The sequence below is a fragment of the Protopterus annectens genome, chromosome 13.part0 (assembly GCF_019279795.1).
Source record: "Protopterus annectens isolate FY-2018-M chromosome 13.part0, PAN1.0, whole genome shotgun sequence".
Taxonomy (NCBI): Eukaryota; Metazoa; Chordata; order Ceratodontiformes; family Protopteridae; genus Protopterus; species Protopterus annectens.
In genome coordinates this window covers 1,326,801,271-1,326,818,287 of record NC_056747.1, presented here as the reverse complement: position 1 = coordinate 1,326,818,287, position 17,017 = coordinate 1,326,801,271, and the positions used below count along the sequence as shown (strand labels likewise).

The 17,017-nt window shown below is 38.0% G+C and overlaps 1 protein-coding gene across 1 annotated transcript in view; it reads right to left on the bottom strand.

Annotated features, from left to right (window-relative positions):
• The window catches only part of LOC122788060 (low-density lipoprotein receptor-related protein 2-like), a 1,238,079-nt gene that overhangs the window by 301,807 nt on the left and 919,255 nt on the right, over positions 1-17,017 (bottom strand). Inside the window, exon 63 of the mRNA XM_044054982.1 lies at positions 4,270-4,392. Coding sequence (XP_043910917.1) covers positions 4,270-4,392 — 123 coding nt within the window. The remainder of the gene's footprint in view (positions 1-4,269; positions 4,393-17,017) is intronic.

The window sequence follows — 17,017 nt, the reverse complement described above, 5'->3', positions numbered from 1 at the left end:
TGAGGAGATAGGTCATTATGCCAGACAACTGATTGTTGATGGCCAGTTAGATAGCTGTGAAATCAATCAGTAGCTGATTGAGAAAAGGATAGGTTAGTGAGAGCAGAGATTAGTAGTTTGTGTGAGACCATGTCAAAAGCCTTGGATAGATCCATAAATATAGCAGAGGAGAACAGGCTATTATTTTTATGATGAAGGATAGCGTTAGTTACAGAAAGCAAGGCGGTAGTAGTGTTGTGGTATGGCCTGAAGCCATGCTGGGTGATGGAGAGGAGGTTATTAGCTAAGAGGTAGTCTAAGACTTGAGAATGGATGCATTCTCAAGTATCTTGGAAAGTGGAGAAAGGATGGCTATGGGGCAGTAATTGGAAAGTTCAGTGGAGGAGCCACATTTATGGAGGGGGAATGATGTGGGATAAGGGATAAGGACTGATTAATTAAGACAGAGACTGGATAAGCCAAGGCTTCTGCTGCTATTTTTAGGTATTCAGAGGAGAGATTGTCAGCTAGAAGTTTTTTATATAGGAGGTAAGTACTGATGAAAAAGAAAAGACTGTGGGCAGAGAATTTGGTTTTGATGTAGGGGTGGGTAGAGGGTTGTGGCATTTAATCAAAGACAGAATGGTTTCAGTAAATTGTTTATTGAATGAATCAGCAACACTGCTGGAGGAAGGGGGAGTGGTAGGTGGGGGGTGCCTACTTTATCTGGGTGGAGAATGGAGTTTATTGTGGACCAGAATTGCTTAGGGTTGTGATGGGAGGAGTTTAGGGCAGACTGATAATATTGGGTTTCATCTTCTTTTATTTGTTTTTTGACCTTGTTGCACAACTCTAGGAATGACTGTCTTGAGGAGGGGGTTTTGTTAAGTGACAGTGCTCCCAGGCCTTATTTCTGATTTTCAATAGTGCCCTGGTGTTTTTTTTGTAGCAAAGGGGAACACTGTGTTTTGACTCTGGCATTTCTTATGGGGCATGTGTGTTTAGAATGTTTAGGTAAGAGCTATTGAAAAGTGGACAGCTTCATCCAGATTGAGGTACTTTAGTGGTGTCCAATCACATTTTTGAAGGGATGAGATAAGGAGAGAGGGTTAAAATTTACCCTATTTTGGATTTGCCTATAGATGATGGGTTTAGCAAAATTTAAGTGGTGTCTCAGAAGGAATGTTGGAGTGTGGTCACTGAGACAGCAAGCTACGTATGAGTGAGGGTCTTTATTGACTAATATCTAGTCGAGAGTAGTATGTTTGTTAGAGTTTTTATTTATCTGGGTAGGTGACTGTAATAGTTGGGAGAAACCATGAAGGTTTAGGTGGTGGGCTGGGTGATTGTTAATACAAGATAGCCACTTGATATTAAAATCACCTTGGATTATGGTTTCCTGGGGTAGGGAATGGTTAGCCCAGTTCAGGATATTTTCCAGAGGTGGGATGTTTTGGCCAAGTGGGAAGTAGCATTCTATGATGTTGATTGTTTTATTTGGGTTTCGTTTGAAGTTGGCATATAGGATTTCTTCCTTTCCAGTGTGTGTGTGTGTGTGTGTGTGTGTGTGTGTGTGTGTGTGTGTGTGTGTGTGTGTGTGTGTGTGTGTGTGTGTGTGTGTGTGTGTGTGTGTGTGTGTGTGTGTGTGTGTGTGTGTGTGTGTGTGTGTGTGGGGTGGGGGGGGTGATGTGTTTAGGATCTGGATGTTGAGGTGGTGTTTAAACATTACAGCCACACCACCCCCTTTCTTAGATAATCTATCTACTTGACGAATGTTATAACCTATTGGGAGTATTTCCTCACTTCTGATGTGAGGTTTGAGCCAGGTTTCAGTCAGAATGAAAATATCAGGAGAGTATGCTATGTTGGTGTCTAGGTCATAGATTTTATTAGTTATACTTCTGATATTTAGACACATGAACAAGAGGTCAGATGGCTAGATTTGAGTGTAGTTGTATTGGGGGGGCTATATTGTTAGATTTTTTTTCATAAGGAGAGGTGGTGCAGTGGTTAGTGTTGTCATCTCACAGCAAGAGGCTCCCCGGTTCGATTCTTGGCTCTGGTACCTTCTGTGCAAAGTCTGCATGTTCTCCCTGCAGTCATGTGGGATTCACTGGGTGCTCCGGTTTCCTCCCACATTCCAAAGACATGCAGTAGGTGAATTGGACACTTTAAATTGGCCATAGGTGCAAGTCCATGTGAGTGAGTGAGTGTTAAAGATGAACTACCATGGCAGGGCCATCCGGCAGTGTAAACCTTGACTCAAGATAATTGTCACTGTTGAAAGTGACACTCAACCCCATGTGCAAAATGGGAAAAAGGGGTTGAGGATGGATGGATGGAGGTGAGATACAGAATTCTAGGTGTGCATGCCTATACTGTAGTAAAAAAGGGAAGATATATTTGATATATTTTGAAGATTTTTTCCACATGTTGTTAATGAGTTTGTAGTGAGGATGGGTAATTTTATCTGTGACATCATGGGAAGAAAAAAGAAGTTTTCTATGATGTTAAAAGACATTTTTTGTTTTACTAAAAATAGGACAGTTTTTATGAGTTAGCACAGGAAGTTTACATATTTCAGAGATAGTATAAGAACAGAAATAGATCTTTTACCAAAGACCTAAAGGAGGTTGATGGGCCTATTGTTACAGGATTTTCTGAACATTTAGCTATTTGGGTGGGCCAATGAGAATTAATGTCTGATAACAGATAGAAGAGAAAGGGATAAAAAAGATGCCAGGAAGTATTATAAATGAACATATTGGTAGAGAGACAAAACGGGTATGTAAAAATCATTTAATAATGAGAGTTTTTACGAGGCATGGACTATGTTAGCTAGCTTTAAGGAAAAGAATTAAAAAGTATATTTGGTGGTGGAAAGAGAAGAAATGAGGGAGAGACAAGTAAATACAGATGGGTATTGGAAAGTATGGATGGGATGCTGAAAGTATTGTATAAAGAAAACAGGCAAAGAACTAAGTGGCAAATATACAGGCAGCAGTATTATGTGAGAGGAAGGAGGGGGCAGGTGGACTAGGGATAAGGAAAGCCTTATTAGAGTTTAGTTAACAAAGAATGCAAAGAAAAATATAAGAATGAGAAGATCATAAAAAGGAAGACTATTTTCTGTCAGAATTGATTGCAAAAGAAAAGGGGTGGAGACTAGTGAAAAGTCATGCAGTTTTGAAGAAGTGTTACATGATTTGGAGAAGAATGTTACTTTGTAACAACTGGAGGAAGTGTTGCAACCTGTAAATTGTAATTCTGTATCAGTTTGGTATGGGATTGGCTACCAAATGGATAAAGATTTGAAGAAAGAATTGAAATTATAATCTGAACGTGTTTTGAATGAATGGATAGATAAAGGTATTCAGAAGAATAATAATATAGGTGAGGGAGTGTTAAAATTAATATGGAACAAGGGTGATAAGAAAGATATTAGATATAGGAGACCAATAACTATGAATTGAACAAATTAAATATTATTAATGAAAGTGATGCAGAAGCGGTGTAAGAGCATTTACAAAGGAATGATGTTGAAGAATTGCATAGACTTAAAGGTAAACCATGTCAGGAGATGTAATGGCTGATAGAGAGGTGTTAGATGAAATAATATTTGGACAACATAAAGTAACAATGGTAGAAAATTATATAGCAAAGGCTTTTAATGTGTGGAACATGGACAGCTATGAGAAATTAAAGAATATTTTAATTGTGTGGAACATGGACAGCTATGAAAAATGAAGGCATATAGTATCAGAGGAAGATTCCTGTAATTAATTTCTGCTTATATGTAAAGTTTGATTAAAGTATTAATATTAAAGTATTAGTAAATGTTGAGTTAAGTCAGGGAAGAGAGTCCTAAAGTTACTGAGCTGCCTATGAATTTATGCAACTGAAGCATATAGTACCTGAAGACTTGAAAACAATAAATGAATGAATGAATGAATGAAGAAAACAAATAAAATACATAAATGCATATATATGGATATCTACATATATTCGTCTGTGCTTACCGGCTATACATTTTAAACATGTCCCTGCTTGTGTGTACCATGTGATTACTGCCTGTGTCAGACAATTTCTGCTGCTTTCTATGTACTATACATACATAACATGCAATATTCAAAACCTGAGTGACCAACTTAATCTGATGGATGCATCTTAAAACACTCACCACCTAGGTAGTAATAATAAATAAATAATACATAATAATACATAAATAAATTCACATGCAGAAGGAAATTAAAAATAACTTTTCATATGAAGAAAAATAAAAAAACTTACATGCATCTTCAGTTTCATCACTGCCATCTCTACAGTCATCCACTTTATTGCAGACCTCATGGGCAAAGATGCAGCGGTTGTTGGCACAGCGAAAACGGTATGGTGGATCACACGGCACATCCACTGAAATGAGATTAGGTTATCATTATACAATGATAACATACAGTACAGGAAAACAGAGACACAGCATGTAAACTAAAGGGGACACTATGCAGAATAAGTATTAGAAACTCTCACTTTGACATGTTTATTTTATGTATTTATTTATGTAAGTATGTATATATTTAAACTTTGTTGACTGGGTTACTCCCACTAGGCCAATAGCCTTTCTCAGGAGCGGCCTGAGGTGGCTTTTCTACTGATAAGGGAACATTTGGCCAGGGCACCAAGGAACTTCCTCTGTTTTCAATAAGTGCTGTAGAATCTTTTGCAGCTACCTGCAATGCCAGAAGTTAGGCAGATGAGGCCTTAGTTTAACATCTCAGCCAAAGGATTTAAGTAGGTTATTTTACGGGCTAATACTAAAAGAGCAGGAGGGAGGATTCAGAAAGCTACTCTGCTTGCTATATCTCTAATCTTCGTACTGGATAAAAGATCCCTGCCTGGTAAATTCAGATTAACATACTGATAGGATTTTCAAATGGTTCACAAGTGGATATAAATATTTCTTTCTCTGTTTCTGCCAAAACATGGCAGTCTTCCTTATGAATACCCCTGTTACAGTGCATATCTTCTGATGTACAGACATTGGTGGTAGTTTTCTTTTAGGGGAATGCATATATGATCAAAAGGTTATTTAACAGTGAGTTTTATGAAATAGCTATTTTAACTGTATTTCATTTCAAATTATTTCATATTATTTTTGACGGTGCAGTGGTGCAGCAGTTAACATTGTCGCATCACAGGAAGAGGCTCTCTGGTTTGATTCTTGGCAGGGGTGCCTTCTGTGCGGAGTCTGCATGTTTTTCCTTCATTCACGTGGGTTTCCTCCGGGTACTCCGGTTTCCTCCCACATTCTAAAGACATGAATCGGGAGTATTTCACCGCAGGCCGCCACTGAAAACAGGCTCTGTCCTAGTTGGACTTTCCCGGTCCACTAATGTTAAGTAAATAAATTTTGTTTGTAAATGGAAATTTTAGTTGTACAGTAAGAGTGAACAATAAACAACCATAACATTACAACAAATAAAACTTATAGTGAACAACGCAACAGAAAAGATGGACATGACTTCTGCAGGAAAACGATCCTATTTCTGTGTTATACGGCAAAAAAATAATACAAAACAAGCATTGACAGTAAAAAAAGAATACACCGAAGCAGCAGAATGTATAGGGCTCAAAAGAAGTGAAATGGAATGACAAAAAATACAAAGTGATATCCTGTTTCTGACTAATGCAGAAGAGAAAGTACTATATAAAACCAACAAAAACAGGATACTAGCATTCTAACATCCTCAAATTAATTTTGACAAATGTGGGTTAAATGAGTTACTTTTTAATCCTAGGCATGCCAAATGCAACGTTGTTAACAGTTTTAGAATGGCCATCTGTTACTTCAGCTACAAAGTTAGCTAACCAGTCCAGTGATGTTAGAATTAGTTTATTAAACTGTCTCCTATTGGTCTATGAGAGTAATGCATGTGCCAGTTGTTGGGGTTTGGGGCAATACGTTGAATACAGTGATTGACATCCAGTACATCTCACATATATTGACAACCCACAGGATACATACAATAAGAGATGCATTAAAGTGACATGCACAATATTTAATCAGTTAGTGTCTGTTGGGAATGTGAATAGTTGTCTATTGCAGTTATCAGCCTTAGAAGCTGTGGAAGGGTATTTTGTATTTTAGTAGGCTATTTGCCCACTGGGTGTAAAGTGATACAAACTTGTTTTTGTAAATACCCATGATAAGGAATGGAGAGTATAAGCGAGGTGTTTTTCTTAATATGTTTCTGCCTTCATAGAAATGGGATGACAAATGATGTTATATAAAACCGGATGGGTGTAAGAAACACAGGGCAGTGGGTGAATCTACCCTAAGGAAAAAAAAAGTTGATTTGTACCATGTGATGGGGACAGTTTGGTATGGGTTCCAAAGTTCGTGTTGGAAGGTTGCTTGTCATTGTAGCAGTATAGAACAAGGCAACACTGGAGAAACCAAAGTTCAACCATTTGGACCTCTCATATCTGTCCTCCTGATACAATTACCTCAGCAAAAATACATACAGCAAACATGCTTTCTTCCCCCAGCAGTGACATTTACTCACATGTTCAATGGCCCCTTAATATTTATTTTATTTTCACGTGAGCTATAACTTAGTTGAAAACTGCAAAATAATATAACAAAAGTTTAGAAAAGTCAATAACAATAGCAAGACTTAGTTTGCAACAGGTAACAAAAACTGACAATAATTATTTTAAGAATGATAGTAAATAATCTCATCACGTATCCTTCAGGTAAAGAAGAATGCATTGGAATTAAATGAGGCTAGATTGTTTTTTCAATTCTTCTAGTCTTTCTTGTAGGAATGAATTATTTAAAAAATCATTGCCTTGTCTCTGGTCACAGCACATTAAGTTTCATGTTTCAAAATTGCCATTGGTAATACAAAATTGTTTTGATCTGATAGATCATAAGACTACAACAACTTCAGAAAAGATGTAATATTTATTATCTTACCTGCATTCATTAGTCTAGACATAGGAAAATGTCTGACTTATTGGATTCATCTTATCTACTCAAAGTCTTAGAAAATATTGGGCTAAACTCATTAATGTACCACAACATACACACAGAGGTGTTACACATTGTGGTACCTTTCCTTGATTCAACAATTCTTACATGGTCCTGCATGGTCCTCTAACACAAAGACATGCAGCATTATAAAGGGCTGGCCCTACAGCTGTGTTGAATGCCAATGGGGCATTCTGGTGGGGGGAGGCATATGCCAACCGACTTCAGGAAGGCATTTACATAACCAAGAAATCAGAGAAATCGCTTACCTGTGTAGATCAGCACGACCATTTCCAATATGTTGAGTATTTAAAAAGCCTTGTTCATCTAATCAACATGCATGTGTTGGGGGAGCTAACAGACCCCAGGGAACCCTCTGTAAAGTAGCATAATGGCACCAGTATGGGTATTAGGGGTGGGGAGACACACTAGATATCAGGACAACTCTTTAAAGTGCCACAACGGCCAACAGAATAACGGGCACACCTCTCAACCTCTTACAGCAAGAAATCTGGACAGAGTCTAAAATAATGAGGGGACAAAGGTACAAAAATAGGGACATATTTTGACTATTGCTCTTATAGAGTTCTCGAATAAAGGGTGAACACGGTGGTGCGTGGTTAGCATTGTCACCTCACAGCAAGAGGTTCTCCGGTTCAATCCTTGGCTGGGGTGCCTTCTGTGTGGAGTCTGCATGTCCTCCCTGTGGTCACGTGGGCTTCCTCCAGGTGCTCCGGTTCCCTCCCACATCCCAAAGACATGCTTCAGGTGGATTGGACACTCTAAATTGGCCCTAGGTGTGAGTGTGTGCGTGTGTGTGCCTTCTGTGGAAGGTTGGGTGCCGGACTGGCAACTCGACACTGTAAAACTCCACTGCCAATCATGATTGGACAGTTGATCTGCTGTGGCGACCCCTAACTGGGAAAAGCCAAAAGATGAAGAAGAAGAAAAGTTCTCGAATAACAGGATTTGTGTTAATGCATTTTCTGAAGGATATGAAGTCAAATGCAAATGTATGTCATTATTTAGTGACACCAGTCCTCACTGATTTACCAGAAAAACACAAATTTAATAAGAGCAGACCAAAAATATGAGGCAAAACTCTGGACATTCTGCAAAAATCTGAACTGTTGAAAGTATGATAATGCAGTATGGGGGATACACTACACCAGGGAATAATAGATGCATACTCTAAGGACAATAAAGTAGTATCAGGTTGGAGAGAACCACAGAAGGGCAGATAGTGTAGGGACAAGTACAGGGAATGTGAGGTATCTGTGTGTGTGTGTGTGTGTGTGTGTGTGTGTGTGTGTGTGTGTGTGTGTGTGTGTGTGTGTGAGTGTCTGGGAGGAATACCATTTGCAACACAATCAGCAGATTACTACCGTGAACTGCAGTTCTGCCATGATCTGCACTTTGCGGTAATAACTGTGATTCAAGAAGCAAGAAAATGAGCCAGTAATGAGGTCTTACCACTTCACAGCTACAATGTTTCTGGATTGCAAATGTATGTGTCATGGTGGAATGGCTTTTCTAGTGTAAGCCATATGGCTTTCATGTTCGGCACTTTAAAATTCCCAGGATTATTTCCATCTATTGATGCTGACATTTTAAAATAATTATATTTCAGTCCCAAAATATATGTTAAAATCTGTTAATTTTTATCAGGATCAATAATACCTACTACAGGTGTAAACAAGAGAATCCTGTACTGTCACTACTCTTTACATTAGCAATAAAACACTCAGCAAATCATATTAGGCAAAATAATAGCATTAAAGGATATAAGGTTGGGAAGGGATCAGAAATCAAAGCATCATAATCTGCAAATGATCATCATAATCTGCAAATGATCTACTCTTAATAGTTGCAAATACAAAAGTGCCTATAAATGACTCAATTTATCATACAGGTAACATTTTAAGAATGTAACTATCTCATATTTAAACAGTTTATTTATTTATTTATTATTTATTTTATTTTACATTTGTTGACCACGCTAGTCTAGCTGGATATATGTCCATTTTCAGTAGAGGCCCGGGGAGAAAAGCTCCAAGCATTAGCAGTGACAGAGATTACATTAATATAGTAATAGTCAAATGAATTACAGCACATTGTTACACTGAGGTTCAGATAAACTTGTACAGAGTTCTTTAGTAGGTTAAAGCTAAGATCAAATACAGAAAGCAATAATTTGAGAGATAGCAATCAAAAGAACAAAAATTTGAATTGTAAACCATTTTTATCAATTTTTGTTTTAAGTAGTAGGAAGGTAATCAATATTACATGTATGTGACATAGAGCAGTGGAGAGGAGAAGTGTAGAGAAAGGAAGAGGGGGAAAGAAATAACAGTCTGGGTTAGAGCAGGGACAAAGCCAGTGAGTTTTAAGATATTCTTTAAGATGCTTTTTAAAAACATGAGTGGAAGCAAGAGATGAAAGTTCATTAGGAAGCTGGTTCCAGCTTTCTCCAACTGTGTTGCTGAAAAGTGAGTCACCAGCTTTGTTATTAGATTTAGTAGTGGGAACTAGACTCTTGTTAGCTGAGCGTAGTGTTGCAAGATTTTTGTAAGGGGTAATCAGATTAGTAAGGATTGGGGTATTATTAGGGTGATAAAGGATCTTTTGGGTGATAACAAGTTGTTGACACAGTAGTTGGTTCTGCAGTTCTAACCATCCCAGTTGTTTGAGGTTGTGGCAGTGGTGAGTTCTAAAGGGGGTGCCAGTGGCAAATCTGGCTATGTTATTATAACTGGTGGAAAGTTTGGTAAGGTTGTTTCTAGACAGATTGGTATATATTGCAGAAGCATAGAGCAGGGTAGAGATCAGGTGTGCCTGGGCAATAGTGATTCTGGCAGAAGGGGTAAGGAAGGGTTTCATTCTGTAAAGGGTGCCTAGTTTTTTGTTGACAGACTTTATTGTAGAATTTATATGGTCATCAGAGCTAAGGTTGTTATCAATTGTTACTCCTAGTAGATGGGTTGTAGTGTCAGGGGATATGTTAGTTCCATTGTTGGAGGCTACTGTGAAGTGTAGTTGAGGTGACTTATGAGTAGGAGCAAAGAGTAATAATTTTGTTTTTTTGGGGTTCAGAAGGAGGCAATGTTGCATGAACCAATTTTCAACACTGTTAAATACTGTTTGGGTGAGGGACTGGAGAGAGGTTATGGACTTGGCTGAACAAATTAAAGATGAGTCATCTGCATATTGTATGCAGGTGGCTTGAGGAATTTTGGTATGTAGATCATTAATAAACAATGAAAAGAGAAGAGGTCCTAAAATAAAGCCTTGTGGTACTCCAGTGTTCACAGGGAGGGAAGTAGAAAGATTATTATCCCAAAGTACTGCTTGTTGTCTGTTTTCAAGATAGGATTTGAACCATTGTAGTGCTTGTGTGTCCAGTGATTGGGCTTTTAGTATGTCAATAAGCATGTTATGATTCACCATAATCAAAGGCTTTTGAAAGGTCAATAAATAGTGCAGAGGAAAAAGTATTACTGTTATGATTTTTGTTTATGGAGTCGGAAAAGGATAGCATGTCAGTTGTTGTGCTATGGAATGGCCTAAAACCGTGCTGGCAGTTGGCAAGCAAATTGTTATGGAGAAGGTGGTCAAGTAGTTGTCTGTGTATGCATTTTTCCATTATTTTAGCTATTGGAGAGAGTAAGGCGATAGGCCGAAAGTTGGAGAGCTCGGTAGATGACCCACCTTTGTGTATTGGGATGATATGGGATATTTTCCATATGGAAGGGATTTTGCTTTCTAAAATTGTTCTATTTATAAGGATGGAGATGGTATAGGCAATGGCTTTAGCTGCAAATTGCAGGTATTCTGCTAAATTCAGTTAATAAAACTTAAATCTGACTGAGCCTGAAATTGGTCAATATTAATCACTGGACTACCCCGGTAAACAAATATAAATAAATAACCATAAACAACAAATAAAATTGATCAACCTAACCTTTTACACCACACCCTTCCTCCACATATCCAATCATAAACTCAGACTTAAAGAAACATAACCTACTCTCATATCTTTAATTCACTTTTTATCAGTCCTACCTATTTGTTAACTCCCATTATCTGACCAAGCATTATGCCCACATTAGCTAAAGTTACTCCTACCAAAACTCTTCTCATTGCAACACTTATAATTGTTCTCAACTCATCTTATCTCTTAACCTCAATTACACATCAAAATTTTTCTCATCTTCACTATCCTTATAAACAAACAACCATACAATCACTCAGTGCCTCTCACCAGCATATACATATAACTGCCACACCAAGCTACCTTCATTCAAAGTACCACAGACTAGCCCACATTAAATATAATAATATAATAACCAGGAGAGTTCAATTTCTAATCAGTAATACACAAATTCCTTTACTTAGACTGAAAAGGCTATCCTTAGAAGATGGAGATATCCACCCTAATCCAGGCCCAGCCAATGTCCATACCTCTAACTCTCAAACTCCATATCCCACTACCTTACTGTCCCCTACCAAACTTCCCAACTCACTCCTAGTTGCTCATCTCAATATCCGAAGCTTAAATAATAAAGTGGCCCACCTCCATGCTCTCCTGGATGTATACTCCTTTGACATCCTTTGCCTAACAGAAACATGGTTAAAACCTGGAACCCATGATAATGAAATCACACCTCCAGGCTATAATATACTGAGATGTGATTGCAACAAAAGAAAGGGTGGGGGAGTAGCAATTCTATTCAAAGAGGGCCTAGTAGTCACCTCTTCACCCTACAACCCTCCTTTGGAAAATAATGCTGAAATACTCATCTCTAAAATACAGATCAATTCTAACAAATCCATAAATATTATCTGTATCTATTTACCTCCTGGGAACAACATCACTACACTAGAGAATATACTTTGCTGGGTCACATCATCCTTCCCTCAAGAAACCATGATCCTAGGTGACTTCAATATTGATTGGAAGAGCATCAGTACTGACCATCCTACTTCCCATATTAACCGTCATGGTTTCTCTCAAACCATTACCTCCCCCACTAGAATTAACAAACCAAATAAAAAAGAGACTACCTTAGACTGGATTCTTATAAACAACTTTCAACAAAAGTATAAGGTTGGGACCCTCCCCGATGATGTAAGTGACCATTCTCTGACCTACATAATTAGGGAAAAGATTGATATTGCCCAACCCACAATATTTCGCTCAGTTCGGAGCAACAGGTATTTTAACATACAGCTATTCCAAAGTGAAATTACTGCCTGTAATTGGTCTCCCCTAAAAGCCCTACCACTTGAAGAGGCTGTCAAATACTTCAACTCTAAATTCTTAACTATCCTAGACCACCATGCACCTAAGTGTATCATTAGAATTAGATCAAAACCAGCTCCTTGGCTTTCTAAAGAAACCAGGCAAAAAAATCCTACTCAGAAACAAAGCCTGGGATAGGTGGTGAAGTACTAAACTTACAGCAGATCAACAAGTTTTTAAACAGCTGAGAAATTTGACAAAAAAATCAGTACTCTCAGATAAAAAAAAAACTTCTACTATAAAATGCCGCAAACACAGCAAAATAATCCACAGAAATTCTGGGCAAGTATCAATAGACTCCTGAACCCTGGTCACTCCAGTACACCAAGCCCAACAGACACTAATCTCAAGACCCCAATCGAAATCGCTAACACCTTTAACACATTCTTTACTGAGGCCATACAATCCCTGGCCAGCCAACTATCCCTTGATAACTCTAGCTTTCTTATCCTCAATAATAGCCCTATTCCCAATTTCAAATTACAACCCATCTCGACTACATTTATCTTCAAACTCATCCAAAAACTGAAGCCTTGTACTCCTTCAGCTGATCAGATCCCAGCTGAATGTTTGCAAAAAGCAGCTACATCTGTAGCCTATCCCATATCAATTCTTATAAATATAGCCATTAACGAAGGAACCATCTCAGACATATGGAACATTTATCACTTTATTCCTCTACATAAAGGGGGTAACTCAAATGAATAGTCCAACTGCCGACCTATAGCTTTACTGTCTCCTTTAGCTAAAATCATGGAAAGATGCATTCATCACCTGCTACTGAACCATTTAATTCAGCATGACTTACTAGCCAATACCCAGCATGCTTTAGGCCATTCCATAGCACCGCTAACTGCCCTTGTTTCCTTCACTGAGTCTATCAACAGAAACCGTAATAATAACATTCTCGCCTCAGCTCTCTTTATCGATCTTTCAAAAGCTTTTGACATGGTTAACCACCCTTTGCTTATAAACATTCTTAAATCACTTTATTTTGACTCACTAGCAATTCAATGGTTCACTTCCTACCTCAGCAATAGGCAGCAAGCAGTGCTCTGGGGAATAATCTATCATCCCTCCTGCCTGTCACCTTGGGTGTCCCCCAGGGCTCAGTTCTAGGCCCTCTACTTTTCTCCATATTTATAAATGATCTGCATTTAGCTATTGCACAAGCTACCTGCATACAATATGCAGACAATTCCATACTTATTTGTACAGCCACATCTTCTTCTGAACTACAATCCATAACTCAGAAGGCATTTAACACAGTAGAGTCATGGTTTTTAAAGCATTGTCTCCTCTTGAATCCCAAAAAAACAAAACTCCTACTCTTTACTCCTACCCGTAAGTCCACACCATTAGACTTCTCAGTCATCTCTAATAATGGGATCCTCATTTCTCCTGACTCCAACACTAAACTCCTTGGAATTACAATAGATAACAACCTTAACTTTGACCTTCACATTAACAACACTATAAAAAAGTTAACAGAAGAATGGGCTCCCTATATAGGATTAGACCCTTCCTTACCTCTACAACTAGAACCACTATTGCCCAATCACTTCTAATTTCTATACTGTTCTATGCTTCACCAATTTACACAAACCTAACTAAAAACAACCTGCTCAAACTAGCTAGCTCCTATAATAACATTGCCCTATTTGCCACTGGAAACCCCTTCAGAACCCATCACTGTCACAATCTAAAACAACTTGGTTGGCTTGAACTACAGAATCAGCTTCAATTTAGCCAACTTACCTTAGCCCATAAGGTCCTCAATGATCCAAACAAAACTCCAATACTCTCTAACCTTATAATCCCCTATAAAAATCTCAATACCTTATGCTCTTCTAATAAGCTATTAGTTAGCATAAACAAGTCAAACAACATGGCAGGTGACTCTCTCTTTTCAAACGCAGTTGGCAAAAACTGGAACCTTCTACCTACTGAACTTACATTACTTCCTTCCCTACACCTCTTCAAACAAAAACTCAAATTATTCCTTAGAACACACTGGCTTTGCCCTTGTAGTAACCCTGAGTAGAATTTCACCTCTGTTTCTACCACTTCCCAGTTTCTACTTTAATCTAGACAATATTGTTTAGCATAAATGAAAAGTGAACAGTAAAACAACTGTAACATTTAAGTATTTTACTCCTCTGAAAAATCATGTCCTATTTTCTGTTATTTGTCATTTTATGTACAATACAACATATTTAATATAACTGCTATTTACTATTTAATTGTAATCTACTACCTAGTTACTTACTATTTTGTTAGCTATTTTACTGTAATCTTTAACCTTGTTATAACTGTGGTTAGTTTGGGGCTTTTCTCCCCGGGCCTCTACTGAAAATGGACATATATCCAGTTAGACTAGCCCAGTCAACAAATGTAAAATAAAATAAAATAAAATAAATAAAACCCACACTGTATTAATAACTGAAAAGTTTGCTTATGAAATGAAAAACTGCTACAGTCAGGACTGTTATCAAGTAAAATATTTAGGAGTCATTAAAAAGCTGATTTAGAATCTACAGATAAAGCCAGTTATAGAGATTTTCTTCTTAAAGTAAAGTATATAATGTTGCAGTTCATAGGTTCATGGGTTCATAGGTGTGTACTAGGTTAATGGCCCTGGAGCCTTTACAAGCCTAGCCCATAGAAGTGCCCTGGCATCGTGCTGCCCGACGTTAGTTCCCAGTGCCTCTATCAAGTAGAGCACTGGAGTGACCTTCGGGGTGAACTTTCTATTTCCCATCCACTCATCAAGATTTCTCTTGAAGAAGGCCACTGAGGTGCTCTGCTTGACATGTATGGGAAGTATATTCCAGAGCATGGGCAGTCTCTGGATTATGAACCTGTCCCTCCAGCATGTTCTGTTGATTGTGGTAATGAGGTTGAGGTCTCTGGAGCATGTGGTGCAGAGGGATTGGGATTTCTTTAGATGTAGCATTTCTTTATTGAGTCAGACATGGCTTTATAAGTCAAGTAGAGATCGCCTATTAGTAGATTATATGAGACAGAGAATAGCTGGAGTTTTTTGAGTCTGTCCTTGTAGGACATGTGTTTAAGGCCTAGGATCCTCTTTGTGAGGTACTTTTGTGGCCTTTCCAGTTGTTGCAGGTGTCTAGTGAGGTACATGCCAAATGGGGCATTGTACTCGATGATTGGCCTAATGAGGGAAGAGTAGAGAAAGAGAAAATGACCTCTTTCTTCCTGGATGCAAAACCCTTAGTAATGAGATGTGCCACATAGAAGGGCTTTCTGACCACAGTGGCAATGTGGTGGTTGAAGGACAGGTTGGTGTCAAGCTGTGTCCCCAGATCTCTTATAATGCCTTCAGTGTTCAGTGGGCTCCCATTGATGTGGAAATTAGTGGGAACTGAGTTTTTCCCAAAGGGGATGACGACACTTTTTTTGGCATTAAGCTTAAGGCCGTGGTTTCTACACCAGTCATTGGTCTCAGTGAGGCCTTTCTGTAGGATGTCTACATCACTTGGGGAGTTAATAATGGCTCCCAGCTTGCAGTTGTCTGCGATCTTAGTCAGCCAGGGTCCCTCCGTGTTGGCCTGGACTTCTGAGAAGTAGATGCCAAACAGGAGCGCACCCAGGACTGATCCTTGTGGGACTCCACTCATGACTGCCCAGCAGTCTGACTTGGAGTCTGTCACTTTCACATTGTGGGTTCTATCTGTGAGCCAGTTTGCATCCCACCAAGTGATATAAGGGGTTGATGCCTAGTTTGGTAATTTTATCAATAATTCCTGAGTGGGGAATGGTATCAAAGGCCTTGGCCAGATCGAGGTAGGCTGTATGAACTGCCTTGCCTTCATCCTCAGCTCTGGTGAGTGAATATAATTTATATTTCTTTTAAAGATGGAATTTAAATTTGAATTACAGTAATGCCCATATTGCTTGACATTACCCAAACCAATTTTAAACTTCCATCAAAAAGCTTATTTAGACCAAATTATTAAAATCATGTTAGCTTTACTTTGATTCCCACTTAAATTCAGAAATTAATTAAAATCATATCAGTCCTTGGAATAAGAGGGTTCAATATTTCACAAATTTGAGACATATGCACATTAGCCTCCTCATTCAAAGTGCTAATACACAGGTATGTTTTTACCTATGATGTCAGCAGGAAAGATATTTATTTATAAGTAATACAACATTTAAATTGCAGCTTTTCTTAATTAAACAAAGTAATACAAAGTAATATCCATATTATTAAACAGGGATAAAGACATGTGAGCCTATCACATCTAAATAAGAAATAATATCTATATTTTCAAACAGGGATAAAGATATGTGAACCTATGGCATCTAAATATAGTAATAATATTAATATTTCTTTAAATTACTGGAGATTTTATATTTTCCTGTTACAGATGCAGATGGATATATCCATACAATTAATGCTTCTGAGAAAGAAGGATGGAACTTAGATGCTCTTATTTTTTCATGAAATTGCCTAAAGAAAACAAAGCTTCCAATTTAGAAGATATGACAAATACATTTTATTTGGATAGTCAACAAATAAGAGGTTTTAAGCCTTTAAGGTTGTTTCCTGAGGTTGTTGCTTTTGGAATGTATATTCTAAGGCAAAATCTAAGGTCTCCTTCAACAAAGTCACTCTAGCATGTTTTGTAAGAAGCAAATAAACCCAATAAAATACGTTCAATGTAATTCACTCAGTT